This window comes from Thrips palmi, unplaced genomic scaffold, assembly GCF_012932325.1.
Source record: "Thrips palmi isolate BJ-2018 unplaced genomic scaffold, TpBJ-2018v1 HiC_scaffold_10, whole genome shotgun sequence".
Lineage (NCBI taxonomy): Eukaryota > Metazoa > Arthropoda > Insecta > Thysanoptera > Thripidae > Thrips > Thrips palmi.
Window position 1 is genome coordinate 2,337,377 of NW_023144621.1, and position 16,491 is coordinate 2,353,867.

Genomic DNA, 16,491 nt, shown 5'->3' on the forward strand with positions numbered 1-16,491 from the left:
CACAAGAAGAAAAGGAAAAAGTCAAAAGGAATAAACCAGAACTTCCCTCTGCACTCCACGGTGCGCGACAGGCAAGCCTTGGAGAAGAACCCGAAAAAAAAGACCACTTCCCCTCTGAAAATCCTACTGCTCATCCCAGCAGAGATACGCTCGTAGTTCACAATTTCGCTGAGGCTGACGACTGCATACTAGAACAACAGCCCGGGTGAGTGATGTTTTTACCTAAGGTGCGCAATATATGTATTTGTGCAATTTTGTACGTGCTCTCCACAATTTTAAACCTGCGAACTTTTTTTGCACAAATTTGTACGCGGAATCGCACAAACTAATGTGAAATTAGGCACAAATTTATGCAAAAAGCGTGTATGCACGAGACCACGAACACAAATTGTAAAAAAGGAATTTAGTATTGGAGCATACACTCTAAATGTCTTACGAAAAAATTTCCCCATAATACGAAGAAAATGGCGCAAGCAAATACGAAGGGGGTTTTTCTTCGTATTACAAGGTTTTTCTTTGTATCTTACAATGAAAAAGCTTAAAAGATTCGTATTACGAAGCAATTTGCTTTGTATTATGCTTGCGCCGAATTCACTGTAACATACGAAAAACATAGGTCAAATTTCATTGTAAGACATTTAGTGTATTGTTTGAACGATTTTGTATGAGAGATTTTTTTATGCACACGAACTTTTTGCGAAATTTTTTTGTACGAAAAACTGCACTTTTCCCCCATTTTTGTGCAAAATCGCGCACAAATTTATACAAAAATTTTCGTCGTGTGTAAAAAAAACTGTGATGTCTCGTACAGACTTTGTACGAGAACATTTAGTATGTAAATCAAATATTTTCGGTGGAGCCTTCAAACACGCGAAGCGGGTTCTTGCGTTGGTTTGTACTAACTTTGTACTAGACGTTCAAGTTTTTTGTGCACACGAACCCTCTGTGCAAATTTGTACGAAATTTTGCAAAAAATTGGAAAAACGTGTATTTTCGTACAAAAATCGTTCGAAGATTTCGTGCGCTCAAAAAACTGTGATGTCTCGTAAAAAATTTGTACAACATTAGTTGCATGCAGACGACTATCTCGATTTTTATCGCTCCTGTCTGTTAGTTCTAGGGTATGCGACCTGTTGAAGCGATTTGTGTTGTTCCGAGCGTCCCTTTAAGCAGCGTTAGTTTAGGTAATTAATGAAAGTCCATCTTCATATTTTGCTCAGTTGCGGAGTCTGTGGACACAGCACCAGTGCTACCTAAGGCGCTGAAGAAAAAGGAAGAAGAAGTCAAAAGGAGCAAACCAGAACTCCGCGGCACGGACGGAGATGGTGCTGAAGGAACGGCCCAGAATATCGTTAAAAATCTCAAAGCTCCTGACTGCAAAGATTGGATCGTGATTACCACGTGGTTGACCGTGGGGCGCACCGTGGCTGAGGATGAAATAGGGGTTACATCCGAAAAAAAAGGGATATAATTAAAAAGGGTTTTTAAAGGAAGGGGGTTTGAATGTCGATGGAATGACAGCTTTTTCGTCATTTTTTAAATCAAAGTACTTCGCCGAGAGAGAAGAGAGAGAGAGAGAAGGGAGAGGGGACCCTGCTGGAATGCTGGATGCGAATAGGACGTCCAGGATTCGTCCAATTGCCATCCCGTACATCCACGACCTACTAGATGCATCTTACAGCTATCCACGCATCCTGCGGGCCATCCTAGTTTCGTCCAACTTATCCAATGACGTCCGCGCGCATCAAGATTAGATCCTGTGCATTCCAGGCAGAAAAATAAGGTGTCCATGACGTATCCACCGCATCTCTGCGTTCCAAAATCGTCCCATGTGTGCCCACGTATCTCATCACGAACCATCCGCAACCCACCCTCGCACCCTTGCCATCTCAGAGCCATCCGCCTCGTATCTCTGCATCCACGTGGCCAAATTGAATCACAGTAGCGTCCTAGTATCCAACCGTTTGACGCATCCCTGGCGCGTCCATGGCGTCCGCCTTCTTCCGCAAAGCATCCCCAAAACATCCAGCGCGTCTGCAACGTACCGTAAGCATCCGTAAGGTATCCAACGACCCCCCATCCTGAGCGCATCCGTCGGCCTCCAGTCTATCCCAGCAATCCATTTGGCATCCCGAGTGCATCCAGGGCGTCCTGTACGCGTCCAAAGCGCATCCGGACCGTCCCCTCGGCATCCGAAATCATACCGTCCACCTCCAGCCATCCTCTCGTCATCCGGAATGCATCCGGGGCGTCCTGTACGCGCCCTGAGAGAAGCCGGAGTGTCCAAAAGGCATTCCGAAGCATCCAGGACATCCAGGATGCGTCTTCAGTACATCCGACGCATCTTGGATGCATCCAAAAGACATCCAATCCATCCAAAATGCTTTTAAAAAGGACATCCAACGACTAGGATGCGTCCAAAGGATATCCAACGTATCCAGGATGCGTCCAAAAGACATCTAACACACCCGGGGTGCGTCCCAAGACATCAAACACATCCAGACCACATCCGCAACATCCAGATGGCACCCAAAATCACATCAGTGACATCCAGATTGCATCCGAAACACGTCCATGGCATTCATTCTGCGTCAACGCATTTTGGGGAGACTTTTGGATGGGCTGGATGTGATTTGGACGCGTCGGAGACCCATGTTCCGACCACTCTTTGAAAAGGTCTCAACGAGATCTATTCAAATCAACAATAAAAATTTTCAGTTGGTCACCCCCCTTTTTTAAGATAGAGTTTAAAATCAGTATCTTGAAAAAAGGGGGGTGACCAACTGAAAATTTTTATTGTTGATTTGAATAGATCTGTTGAGACCTTTTCAAAGAGTGGTCGGAACATGGGTCTCCGACGCGCCCAAAATCACATCCAGCCCATCCAAAAGTCCCCCAACATGCGTTGACGCAGAATGAATGCCATGGACGTGTTTCGGATGCAATCTGGATGTCACTGATGTGATTCGGATGCCATCGGGATGTTGCGGATGTGGTTTGGATGCCATTTGGATGTGGTGGATGTAGTTTGGACGCGTTCTGGATGTGTTAGATGTACTTTGGACGTATTTTGGATGCGTTGGATATGAATTGGACGCCTTCTGGATGTGTTGGATGTACTTTGGACGTATCCTGGATGTCTATTGGACGCATTTTGGATGCACTGGACATCTTTTGGATGCATCAAAGATGCGTCGGATGTACTTAAGACGCATCCTGGGTGCGTTGTATGTAGACGGTCTGAATACGCTCTGTACTCCTACAGGACGCCCTGGATGCCTCGTAATCCCAAAATGGATTGCTGAGATGGACTGGAGGCCGACGGATGCGCTCAGGATGAGGGTGGGTCGTCTGGATACTCTACGGATGCTATTGAAGCTATTCAGTCGCGCGAATGCTTTCGCGATGAAGACGGACGGCATGGACGCGCTAGGGATGCGTGTCAAACGGTTGGATACTAGGACGCCGTTGGATATAGTTTGCTTACGTGGATGCAGAGATACGAGGGGCTGGCTCAGAGATGGCAAGGATGCGAGGATGGCTTGGGGATGCTTCGTGATTCGTGGTGATGACGAGACAAGGATGCTGGGTGGATGCCACTTTTGCATGAAGCTTAAGAGTACTCAAAATTCTTTCTCCTCTAAGAAGGAAGCGGTGGCCGAGGGGGTTAAGCAGTCGACCCGCAAGCGGAAGGGGCCGGGTTCAACTCCCGGCAAAGTAGCACCACTTAAGACGTTCATCACACATCAAAAGACACCCAGCACTTCCAGACGCCAGTCCACAAGAAAGATCCACGCATCCTCATCCGGAAGTCGTCTAACTCATCCAGCGCACAGGGGTCATCCGCAAAGCATCACTACGACATCCGGCACCTACCCTTACCACACCTCGCATGTGCAATGGATGCGATCTGGATGCGATTCAAATATTTTTGGGTTTTTTCAAGATGCGATGGATGTGGTTGGGATGCATTCTGGATGTCGAGAGGACGGACGGAGGCGGTGGGACGCACTCGGGGTCCTTTTGGGGTGGTGCGGAGACTTTCTGGACGCGCTCGTGACGCCCCGGCTGGAGGCGGACTGGATGCACTCGGGTTTCCTCGGGACGGTCCGGATACCTTCTGGGCGTGCTCAAAAAACCCGGCTGCATTATGGGGGCGGGTGGGATGCATCTAGTATGGTTCTGGGACGGTCCGGGTACCTCTGGATGCGTTCAGGACGCCTCGGATGCATTTAGGATGCATCTGGCATGGAGCGGATACGCACTGGACGTTATTTGGAATGTCCGGCAGATTGTGAAACCTATGGGGTGGGATAGAGAGTGGAGGCGGATGGATGCATTGTGGATTAATTTTGGATACATTTGGGATGCACCTGGGACAGTCGGCATACCTTTGGATGATGTCTAGACGACGGACGGACACTGACGATACCTTCTGGATGCGGGAGGGACACCTCGATTGAGTCTCCGGATACGTAAGGACACATGCGGGACGATCCATAGACGAAGCCGGCGCGTTCTGAGACCATCCATAAAGAGAAAAACCTGACGCTCTCGGGGCGTCCGTAATACGTCCCGAAAATTCCGCTAGGGAGAGGAGAAGAGAGGGGGAGGAGAAGGGGGAGAGGGAGCACACCCACAATTGATTTTTCACTTACCTTAGGGCCTCTGTGTACTCAAAACACACTTCATTTCCCAAAAAACCTAAACGCCTTCTACAATCCTTACAAACGCGTTACAAAAGCCTATACTTAGCATGAAGTTATACTCCCCCAAGTACCATTTGTTTGTGTGTACTTGGTCAAATACACTGTGGCAAAAAAGGGACGGAAATTTTTTCGCCAGGATTTTCCGTGCCTCTTACTGAATTCTCCGTAGGACCGCAGTCTTCTCCTAGGACCTGGAAGACTGTGTAGTCCTACGGAGAACACTGTAAGGGCCTACAGAAAAAACTGTAAGACCCCACGGAGAATATTGACAAGGGGCTTCGGAGAATTGATCCATGAAGCGAAAAAAGGCGATAACTAAATTTTTATCATTTTTCATCAGAAACAAAAAAACTGTTTGAGGGAAAACAAATCCATTCAGATGAATGATATAAATTGCATTTTCCCCCCAAAAAGTATCAGTAATAACTGTCAGAATTTCCAAAAGTATAACATCACTCTGTAGACGGTTTCTGTGATTTAAATCTTTACGTTAGAATGAACTAAGGAACCATGTTTACTTAGTTCTCCCAAACGAGATGGAATATGGAGACAACTCAAGTGGAACTGAGGTCCGCGTAGAGTCTATATTGCTATGGAACATTTTAAGAGTGACCTCCTTCTTCCATTAGTTTTTTTAAAGTGAATTCAGAGTTAAGGGGGGAGACTCGTCATTCTACGTCAAAAAATCAGATTTTTGTTTTTGAGTTTTCCGAATTCTTTGTGTCAAACCCTTGAAATTGGTGGCTGGCTGGTTTCGAAATTCAAAACCGTTTGGCCATAGGATGACCTTTTGTAATTGTTTTTCCACAGGATAGGTTAGACCGTTTGAACTTTGAAGCCATTTTACTCAATTGCAATATTTTGGGTCTTGCGCGCACGATTTGAGCCAGACCATTGATTGTTTCGACTCAATAATTTTTCTCATGTTTTGTCTCTATAAGGCCGTCACTCTGACCTAGGATATCTTCAATCGGACCAGTAGAAGTGTCCGAAAAAAATTATTGAGATGTCTAAATTTAAAGGCTTTTCTTTGTACACTTACAAATGTAAATTTGAGGCACTTAGGAACCAGGTATTTCAATCATTCTAGTTCAACCTAGAGTGCCAGGAGTCTTCTTGAGGGACGAACAAAGACATTTATGATATGATGCCGCATTCTCTGAAAATCATGCGCGTAGTGAATTTTTGGCGTATTTTAGTGGTTTAGTAGAAAGATAACAGATTCTAGGTCATAGGGCCTAGAGTCAAACTTTTTTTTCTTGAAATCAACATTAAAGAACCAGCTTTTTATTGGAAAACCCCACTAACCTTCGAATTTATTGGAAAGATTTTTTATTTAATCCTGAAATTTGTTAAAATTTTGGTGTTAAAGACGAGTTTTCCCCCTTAAGTTTAGTTGACTCTTTTTGCACTAGATTCATGAAGACCTAAGTTGAGTTGACTCTTTTTACATTAGATTTATAAAGACGCAAGTTGAGTTGTCTATTTTTGCTATTTTGTGAAACGGAGTCATGTGGACATCGGTTGAGTTGACTCCATTTTCCGATGAAATTTGGACCGTAAAAAGGGTCAAGTTGAGTTGTATCCATTTTCCATGTGGATTTTCTCCTAAACTGCTGGGAATTGAGTCAAATAATTTGGTGTAAAGATGCAAACTATCCTGAGGCACAATAACAAGATAAAAACTCAATTTGGAGATAAGTCAACTTACTCCCTTCTTCCGCTTCATGGATCAATATTACCACAAGCTGTTAACAGAAGTTTCCGTAGCGTTTTGCCATAGTGTAGGATGCGTTTGTTACGTTTTGCCATAGTGTAGGATGCGTTTGTTACGTTTTGCCATAGTGTAGGATGCGTTTGTTAGTGTGTACTGGCAAGTATGCGTTTGTAATAGTGTACTAAGAAGACACTGAAGTTTGCGGTGCCACTGCAGCGGTCCTCACCGAGCTCGCTGTTGCAGGTGCGACGTCTGAGCAGCCTGTGGTGCCCCATCGAACCGGCGTGGCAAATGGCGCTGCTTCGTGCGGCCGCGCCGACGTTGGAGGCGCTGCACGTGCGCGTGGTGCAGGCCGCGCACTTGGCCGTCATCCACGCCTTGCCGCGCCTCCGCCGCCTGTACGTGGCGAGCGACCCCGGCCTCTACGCCAACCCCATCTCGCTGCCGCCGCTGCCCGCGGGCCACCCCGGCGGCCTGCACTGGGTGCGCGCGTACCTGCACTGAAAAACCAAACGTGGTCCAGACCGCACCACTGGTGTGGTCAGATGGATGCCATTTTGACCACATCAGTTGGTGTGGTCTAGACCACGTTTGACGACGTATGGTGCGGTCTAGACCACGTTTGGCCACGTTTGGTGTGGTCTAGACCACGTTTGGCCACGTTTGGTGTGGTCTAGACCACACCAAACGCACCAAACGTGGTCTAGACCACACCAGCTGGTGTGGTCAAAATGGCATCCATTTGACCACACCAGTTGGTGCGGTCTAGACCACGTTTGGTTTTTCAGTGTGCCCAAGGCCACCTTGGCCTCGCTGGTGCGCGGCCACGCCCACTCGCTGCGCGAGCTGGTGGTTTGCGCCGGCACGCGCGGGCCGCCCGGCTACGAGGACCACTACCCCTACGCCTGCACGGACCTGAGCCCCGTGTTCCGGGGCGGCGCGCTGCCAGCCCTGCGCCGCGTCGTGGTGTGGAGGAGCTCGTCCTTCGTCCACGACGAGGAGGACTGCCGGGTGCAGCTTGCCGCCATCAGGGCGGTGCTGGGCGCTGCGGTGGCAGTGGTGTGCTCCCGCTGCACGAAGGTCCGCCAGGACGAATTCCACGAGCTGTGAAGTCCTGCAGTGTCACCATGCGATCAGTTATAAGGTCACAAACGTTTTAAGAAGATATGTACCAAAGTAGATGTGCGCCAGACCGTGTCTTGCTTAACAGGCTTCGCGATGCTGAGCCAGTTACGACAATCGCCGCCTGGCCTTCGGCAAGCCGTCACAGAAATTTATAAAAGCAGTGAGTTGAGCACTCCGTGATGAAGTGTTAAAAAACATTAACGCTAACGTGAAAGCAGAACTAATTCTAATGTATCGCAATTCAAGATTAGCACGTGAATGGCGTAACTGACGAAAATATGTTAATTTTGATTTAAGGTTCTGTGCGAACAAGTGTGTCATGCAACGCTCGACGCCGCCCTAGATTAGATTAGTGAGATTGAGCAGGGCCGTTGCGATCGACTCCGGAATCCGCCGGCTCGGGACTCAGTCCCACCACCTGCGCGGTAAAAACGGTTCCTGGTTTTCCCAGGAACTTCCTGGAAATCGCCTATGCCTTTACCATAGGCTTCCTGGGAAAACCAGGTTCCGTTTTTACCGTGTGGATCCTTGCCGCACCCCACCCCCGTTTGCGTAACCCGGAGCCCGGCGTCACTTTGAGGGGCCGCTCTACGAGAGGGCGACCTTTGCAGCAACAACAAGAACATAAGCCGGAAACAGCTGTCAAAAACCGCTTATTTATTGATGGTGAATGTTTACTGTTCACTCTACAAATGCCTGACAAAAAAGGCAAGTCAAGAGACTGGAAAGCACGACCGCAAAGCTGCCCATACAAGGATAAGTAAGTTTTCTTGGAGCATTAAACAAATAAAGGCTTCAGTTTGCATGTTCACAATATTTAACCTTTTCCATAATCAGAGTTAGTCCCAGCTTGCCATTGAAGTAACATAATATTGCTACAAAACATGTAAAAACGTGCAATTTAGATCGACAAATAGTAAAAAGTTAAACATTTCACATTACTTTAACACAGAAGTTACGATAACTTGATGGGAAACAGTATCAAATGCATTCTACCGAAGCGAGCCCATCAGTTGTGTACACAGTAGGACTTTATAAATAGTCGTGAATACATATTTCAATTCTGGCACCAATCCTTTCATCATCCATCGGGAAGTGGTTTCAAATAGCAATTTGAAACAGGTCACGGAAAGGGACAATTTGTGCCTCAATACTGCAAGTACTCTAACTTGGTTCCACAAACAATGCAGGTAATTTCTTTGAAAAGAAGATAAAGGCAACCTGTGCGATTAATCAATTGCTTAATACCAGATTGTTGCTTAATACCTAGGTAAATTAAACTATAAATCACTGAATCACATAAGAACTTCAATGCAGCACAGATGAATCGGTTTTAGTGACAGTGTGCCTGCCTAAACATACCAGAGCCACCTTCGGCAGTCCCCGGGGCAGCCGGGCCGCCTGGTGTGCGCCGAGAAGGCGGACTGCAGGCCTGCGTGCGTCCGGAGCTCGTCCCGGTGGCAGCGCCAGAGGCACCACCGACAGGCACAGTCGTCCTCGAGGGTGGGAGGGCCTGACAGGCGGAGGTGGAGCCCCGCGTTCCTCGCGAGGACGTCCTGCACGGCCGGGTCGTGCAGCCAGGCGTGGGGGCAGCCGTGGGGCACAAGTTGCAGCGTGGCAAGGCGCGGTGTGGAGGCGGGGCTCACTGCACGGAAGAAGGCGTCCGAGGGCATGGCGTCCGATTCTAGGGTGAGTGCTCGCAGGGATGGGAACCGCTGAAGTGCCGCGGCCACAAGCGAGTCTTGCACACCGTGTAAGGACAGTCTTTCCAGAACGGGGGCGGACGGCGACTGGGCCAAAGCCTCCAGAAGGGCAGCGCCGAGAATTGGGTGGTTGGGTCCCAAGTTGAACCCCACGGACCGCAAGCGCGGCCCCTGAAGGAGGAAGTTCACTGTTCCCGGACAAGGTACGTCCTGCACTTCGCGACCGAGCAGCACAAATGTATCCAGGTTGTGTAAGCTTTTGAGCTGAGAAAGGTCAACAGTCGGACGGCAACCCAGGCAGCGAAGCCTGGGCAACGATCCTAACAGCGATGTGGGGAGCCCATCCCTCAGGTATAGAAGGACAACTTCAAGGGTGGCCGCATGCGTACGCAGCAACACACAGAAGAAAGGGTCAGTTGCTGCACCTTCGTAACGGAGTGTAGTAAGGGAAGGTCTCGGCTCCAGGTCTGACAATAGAGGCGGTAGCTCTGACATGTCCGAATCGAACCGTATCGTTAATTCGCGTAAGTCTTGAACGCAGTAAACCATCCGCAGAAGGGGATGTAAAGCGCCGGGGGCGGCAGGGTATAGAACTAGGGTTATCTCTCTCAAGCCGCGGAGAGTGGAGAAACTTTGCACTATGACGGTGGCCCAGGCAGCATCGGTCTCATTCTGAACGGACAGCTTGAGGTTGGTGACGACGCAGTTGGTGTTGCAAACGGTGCAGGCCGCAACCTGCAGATGCGGCGAGCGCAGGGAGACTTCGCGGAGGCAGGGGGCGAGTCTGAGCGCGGCTTGGAGAAGGCCTATGTCACCGCCAGACAGGTCAACGGAGCGCCAAACGTCCGGGTGGAGGCTCAGGTCCCGGAGCCGCCGACACACCAATCGGAGGCGGAAGACCTCTCTGGGCGGCAGGAGGGCCAACACGCGCACCAACGCGTCGTCCGGCAGGGCCAGCAGCTGTGGGCACGAATCGGATTAGGACATGGGCGTGAGTCACTGTAAAATAGCCTTAGTTTGAGACGGCAAATGTGCGGAAAATGGGAACGGAAACAGTATGCACGCTTCAAACCTTACGAAAGAATTTTGAACATTCGTCATTTTGTACAAGGTACAAACTTGTAAGTGTGTAGTACGAGTTCTAACAAACAATTTTCTTTGGAAGCTTACGCACGGTCAAAATACTTTGTTACATGAAGCCACATTACTTCGTAAGGCTTAATTCAATAAAAAATTGGCGTTGTTTTGCGACAAATGTGGCGACGAATGCCTCGTTTATTTAAGAATGGCTCGTTTTATGCTCACAACAAAAAAATCATAAATGAATAATTAATTGTGAACCTTGTGCATTTTTGTCGAAAAAAAAGTGCCTGCAAAAGCCTGAAAAGGTATTCAGATTTTACGTACCATTCATAAAATAATAAACCATTCATACCATTCATCGTTCAATTGTTTGTACCGTAAACCGGAGTAACTTGAGACAATATTTCACGTCTTTTGGACCGTGTGTCCACAATACTTCTCTCACCAACCCGAATACCAACTATGTTTAATTTCACATGATAACGTTCGGTTTGACCCCATGAAGGTTTTGAGGGTCACCTAAAATTAGAGTAATGGGCCTCTAAAGTTGTTTCAAGTTACCCCGTCACACTGTGCGAAAAAACCACAGTGAATCCCGTTAAATTTTTTGCCGGGATTTACTGTAGTTCAGAACACAGGATTTACTGTGCCTGGCTACAGTATTTATTGTACCTTGTACAGGATATTCCGTACTCCACACCTGTGGTACAGTAAATCCCGTACAAAGTACAGTGGATCCTGTAAAAAAGGTACAGTAAATCCCGTACTCTGAACTACAGTGACAGCTGTACTAATCACTACAGGATTTACTGTGATTTTTGCCCACAGTGCATTTGGGGTAGCTTGAGACACTTCTAGTTTTCACTTAGCTTTTTCACGGAAGTGGGGCTTTTGACAGTCCATACTGATTTTCTAAGACATTTAACTTATTTTCAATGAAAAGTACTACTTGTGGAATATATTAGACTATTTTTGATCCTTATATTAAGATTTTTTTTCATCAAAGTTACATTTGGTAATTTGAGGGATAACGGCACTTCAGAAGCGCAACGATTCTCCCATTTCACATCCAACCCTGTCAACTCAGTACAGCGATTCTCTCATTTCACATCCAACCCTGACACCTGTTAAGACATTTTTCGTTATTTCTACGTACAAGTCCATTCCTGCAAAGGTATATAGTCTTAGTCAATTTTTAAAATTTACTCAAAATCCCTTAACTATTTTGACAGTTGTTTTTCTTCAAAAAATCGGCGGTTCTTGGGCTAGAAGTTGTCCGATTACAATGACATTCAGCTCGTTGGAAAGGTAATTAAATTCCCCGTCTTTTGAGACCAAGATTTATTATGTCTCATCTGGTCCGTGTGTTGTTGAGAAAACACTCCAACTTTAAGCTGCATATCCACTTGGGACCCTCTACACTGACTAAAAAAGTGATTCCCGATCAAATGCGGCTTAGTTTTGATCTTTGAACGGAGAGGTCCGTTACTTTAAATCACCCTGTAGTACAAGGAGGTGCCAGTGTCAATTTACGCCACTCAACTTCCGTCAAATTCAATGAAATTTGGTGTCTCAAGTTACCCCGCATAGTTACCATTTTCTATAAAAGTCAGTATTACGCGATGAATGATGGGTTTCCCTCAAAACCGATGCTGCATTTAGAATGTTGAAATAATGGGGTTGAAAGATACTAAGGTCATTTGGGTCTCAGCAAGACGTGTTTCGAGTACCAAGGGAGACTTGTAACACTTCTCCAAAATTGTTAAATTTACTAAAATTGAAAAATCGTTATGGAACTGACCAGCTTGGTCCCAACCCGCCATTCAAACGCTTAATCGTCTTTCCAAACAAGTATGAAAAAAAGTGCTAGGGCAGTTTTGACCTCCGAATGTGCCGAGCCAGGTGGCAGCTCCAAAAGCAGAAGTGTCTCTACCCTTGCTGTCTCAAGTTACCCCGGTTTACGGTAACTTTAAAATTTTTCCATGAAAATCAGCTTGTGTAGTGCAGTTTTAGCTTTAAAATGGCAGAGTATTGTAAAACTGTAGCTGACGGAAGTTCAGGGTCTTTTAACAGGAGAAAGAGTAGCAAAACAGCGCTAAATTAGTTGACTGGGTCCCCATAATAACTAACTCGAACATTTTGTTATTTATTTTTGCATAGAAATATGACACACATATCCGCATAAAATATCCAAATGCCTATAATACTCCACAGTACCTCCTATAATATATAATACTTCATACGCGGTTCAGGAGAATCAGCCCCGCCCCAGCCCCCCTTGATGGCGCTTCTGCAGCACAACGATCCTACCCTGTCCTCTGTTGGGAAATTTTTCTGTTTTGTTACCAAGAAAAATACAATTTGTCAATTTTCTAGACTCATTCAAAATCCTACATGCTAGCAACAGTGACTGAGGCAAAGACCAAAGTAAGACTTGGCTAAGAAGTTTTAATGTCCCTCGTCACAAGCATTGTTAAGGGGGCTCATACATGCTAAAAGCACTTCGTAAAAATAATATTTTTGATGTAGACGGATCAAGATTTTGCAATTTCAGTGTAAAACCTCTTAGATAATTGAGTAAGCTCTATTATGGCTTAAAGTAAAGTGACTTTGGACATTGTTTGGAAATAAAGTCGAAACAATTAAAATTTTGGTTCTCGCAAGATTTTGTTCGCATACTTGCTCAGATCTGTGGGGGGAAAATCAGGGAGACTCATCCCTAGCAGTGTCAAAGAATTGACCAGAATGGGCTTTATATCTGCAATAGTTTTCAAGAAAAAAATAATAACAATTCTTTTATCAATTTTTGAAACAAATTTTGGAACAAAAAATTGTTTTTATTTTTTTCTTGAAAACTCTTGCAGATAAAAAGCCCATTCTAGTCAATTCTATGACACTACTAGGGATAAGTCTCCCTGATTTTTCTCCCACAGATCTGAGCAAGTATGGGAACAAAATCTTATGAGAACCAAAATTTTAAATGATTCGACTTTATTTCAAAAAAAAAGTCAAAAGTCACTTTAGTTTAAGCGAAAATGAAGCTTGCTCAATTATCTAAAAGGGTTTCAACACAGAAATTGTGAAATCTTGATCCGTCTTCATCAACAAAATTTTTTTACGAAGTGCTTTTAACATGTATGAGCCCCCCTAAGCGAACACTGAAAATCAAATAGTGATACATCTCACTCTCTGAGGGATGAGACATAACTGTCTCACCGAAAAAATGGTGATACTAAAATGTATCACCGAAAAAATAGTCGTACACGCATGTATCACCGAAAAACTGGTCGTACACGCATTTATCACCGAAAAAAAGGTCGTACACTAATGTATCACCGAAAAAAGGGTGATACTTCCCCAGGAAAACAAGGGCCAATCTCGCTGATGTCTCACCGTGTTTTCGGTGATACTTTTTTGTACGACCCTTTTTTCGGTGATACATGCGTGTACGACCATTTTTTCGGTGATACATTCGTGTACGACATTTTTTTCGGTGATACATTTTGTATCGCCGAAAATTGGTGAGATGTCTCACCCTATGAATTTCAGTGAACACTCTCATTCCAGGAACGTGACGTCACGTTGAAACGAACGTGACAAAATGCCCCTCCGTGACAAAATGCTCAAACGAACGAGACATATTGTCACATTCGTTACAACGTGACGTCACGTTCCTGGAATAAGAGTGAAAACAGTAAAACAAAATCCGGACGAATGTGCCTCACCTCCCCAACTGAGAACACACATGCCGCATTTGCATGCAACCTAAATGTTGTACAGTGAAGATTCTCCATATTATGGTGAAAATGTTCCATATTATGGTGGTGCAGCTGTCTGGATAACATACCATTGAGAATTCACTGACTTACAGATATTTTGATGAATTTTGTTTATATTATGGAGAAAATCTTCACCATATGGTGATACAGCCTTTCACCATAAGACATTTACTTTGTGTGCTGAGTGAACATTTAGAGTTCACAAGTATATGCATTGACTAAGGGAGAGTGGGGCGATTTGTAACAGATTTCGGAATTCTCTATACAAATAAAGAACATTGTGCATATCGGTTCCAAACTTGTGCCAGTAGAGCAGTCTAGGCCTTCATCTAAACTATACATATCGATGCATATCCATTGGATCAATCTGGAATCCGTTATCTTGGAAATCTGAGACGCTTTCCAAACCCTTGCATGCTGTTACGAATCGCCCCGCCATGGGGTGATTTGTAACAGCCATGAAGCGTTTCATAATATCCTACACATTAAATGAAACATCGTCGGGAATGTTATCTCCTCCAGCAGTTGTTCTTCGGATATCCTGCAGACGCCTTTAAAAGCTGCCGTTGACCGCCTGAGTATTAACTGATCGGCTGTCAACCCTAACCTCACATTTTTTCAATTTCGGAGGATAGATAAGAATAACTCATTTTAAAAAGCATTATGTGCTGTGTAAATGTGTTGGAATAAGGCAGCAGATGATTCGAGAAATAATTCAAGCATTTGATTGCATAAACTAGTTAAATTCTTTTCTTGATACGGGTCTTATGAATCACCCCAAATGCCTGTTACGCAAGAAGCACGTCCCTAACCACCACTGAACAAAGTTAAGGCTACTTATGCCACGTGGTTACATTGTAGTGAGCAATTTTATTTAAGAAAAGCCACCCCTGACATTGATGTCGTCCGATCCTTCTGATTTTTTGTGGGTAAGTTCTCTTCATATAAAGTAAAAATCGGCCACTTTTGGTTTGGCCGATAAAAGTTTTGTTTCGGAGATATGGTGCATTTTGTGTTTTTTTGCCCATTTTGCAGGCATTTTGGGTATTTTGTCCTACAAACACAGTTTTCGTCTGAATGACTTAAAATTTGGCATCCTTATGTAGAATTGAACGAGGAACCAGAATATGCCCTCAGATTTACTCTACGACGAATAGTTTTTGAGATATTTGCGAAAAAGTCGAAAAATTACAATAATTTAAACAGCTTTTGGGGAAACTTGGAAAAATTACTTTTTTTGACTTTCCGAAACTTGCATTTGGTAGAAAATGGTCCGCTGAATCCAATGAGCACACGCCCAGGTCTGTAGCTCAAACGGTCTAGGCGCTGTGCAGCTCCAAAGTTGAGCATTTTTTCGTTTTTCACTAAAAACGTTTTTTTCAAGCAGGAATTTCCACTCGACACGAACTAGTCCGGAGGTTAGTGGGCACTACCTTGCAAAATGTGATACCGGATACTTGGCACAGTTGTTGTACTAACCCTAAGGATCATTTTAAGAGGTTGAGCCCAGGGTGTCCCCCCTGCAGAGCGGCGGTACAGGCGTTTGCCTATCTTTCACTGTTAAAAAAAATTACTGAAAGTTCATAATTTTTTGTAAGAAGTCGATTTACTTACATTCAGTCTGAATTTTCATACCAAAACTTTCATACTTCGCGGTCTGAAAGTTTCAGACGACGTTAGTCTGAATTTTCAGATCAACATGTTGTATGAAAAATGATACCAGTCGGTCTATTTTATCAGATTAAGTTGTACGAAAACATTCAACAGTCGCACTAAAAAATGCCACTCTGTAGGGTAGAACTCAAATCGGCGAACTTTTGGCATAGGTTTATCGTAGACGCTCAGCGGATCGTCTCGGCTCAAAAATTAGGTACACGGCAGTAGACTCCTACTTGCAAAGGTAGTGCACTGAAATTCATAGGGTGAGACATCTCACCAATTTTCGGCGATACAAAATGTATCACCGAAAAAAATGTCGTACACGAATGTATCACCGAAAAAATGGTCGTACACGCATGTATCACCGAAAAAAGGGTCGTACAAAAAAGTATCACCGAAAACACGGTGAGACATCAGCGAGATTGGCCCTTGTTTTCCTGGGGAAGTATCACCCTTTTTTCGGTGATACATTAGTGTACGACCTTTTTTTCGGTGATAAATGCGTGTACGACCAGTTTTTCGGTGATACATGCGTGTACGACTATTTTTTCGGTGATACATTTTAGTATCACCATTTTTTCGGTGAGACAGTTATGTCTCATCCCTCAGAGAGTGAGATGTATCACTATTTGATTTTTAGTGTGAAGAGGCTAGAGGTGACTGCTGAATTGGGAGGAGAGCGGCCTTAGCCCAACCACGCGCCGACCCGTGCCATG

The 16,491-nt window shown here is 45.2% G+C and overlaps 2 protein-coding genes across 17 annotated transcripts in view; one reads left to right on the forward strand and one right to left on the reverse strand.

Annotated features, from left to right (window-relative positions):
• Positions 1–16,491, forward strand: part of LOC117654295 (gastrula zinc finger protein XlCGF49.1-like) — a 346,548-nt gene that overhangs the window by 276,373 nt on the left and 53,684 nt on the right. The gene's annotated exons all lie outside the window — the stretch shown is intronic.
• LOC117654171 lies at positions 8,303–10,355 on the reverse strand. Its single transcript, XM_034400390.1, has 2 exons — positions 10,332–10,355; positions 8,303–10,214 (listed from the first exon to the last, which is right to left on the reverse strand). The coding sequence occupies exons 1-2, from the start codon at positions 10,353–10,355 to the stop codon at positions 8,904–8,906; spliced, it is 1,335 nt and encodes a 444-aa protein (XP_034256281.1). The 3' UTR covers positions 8,303–8,903.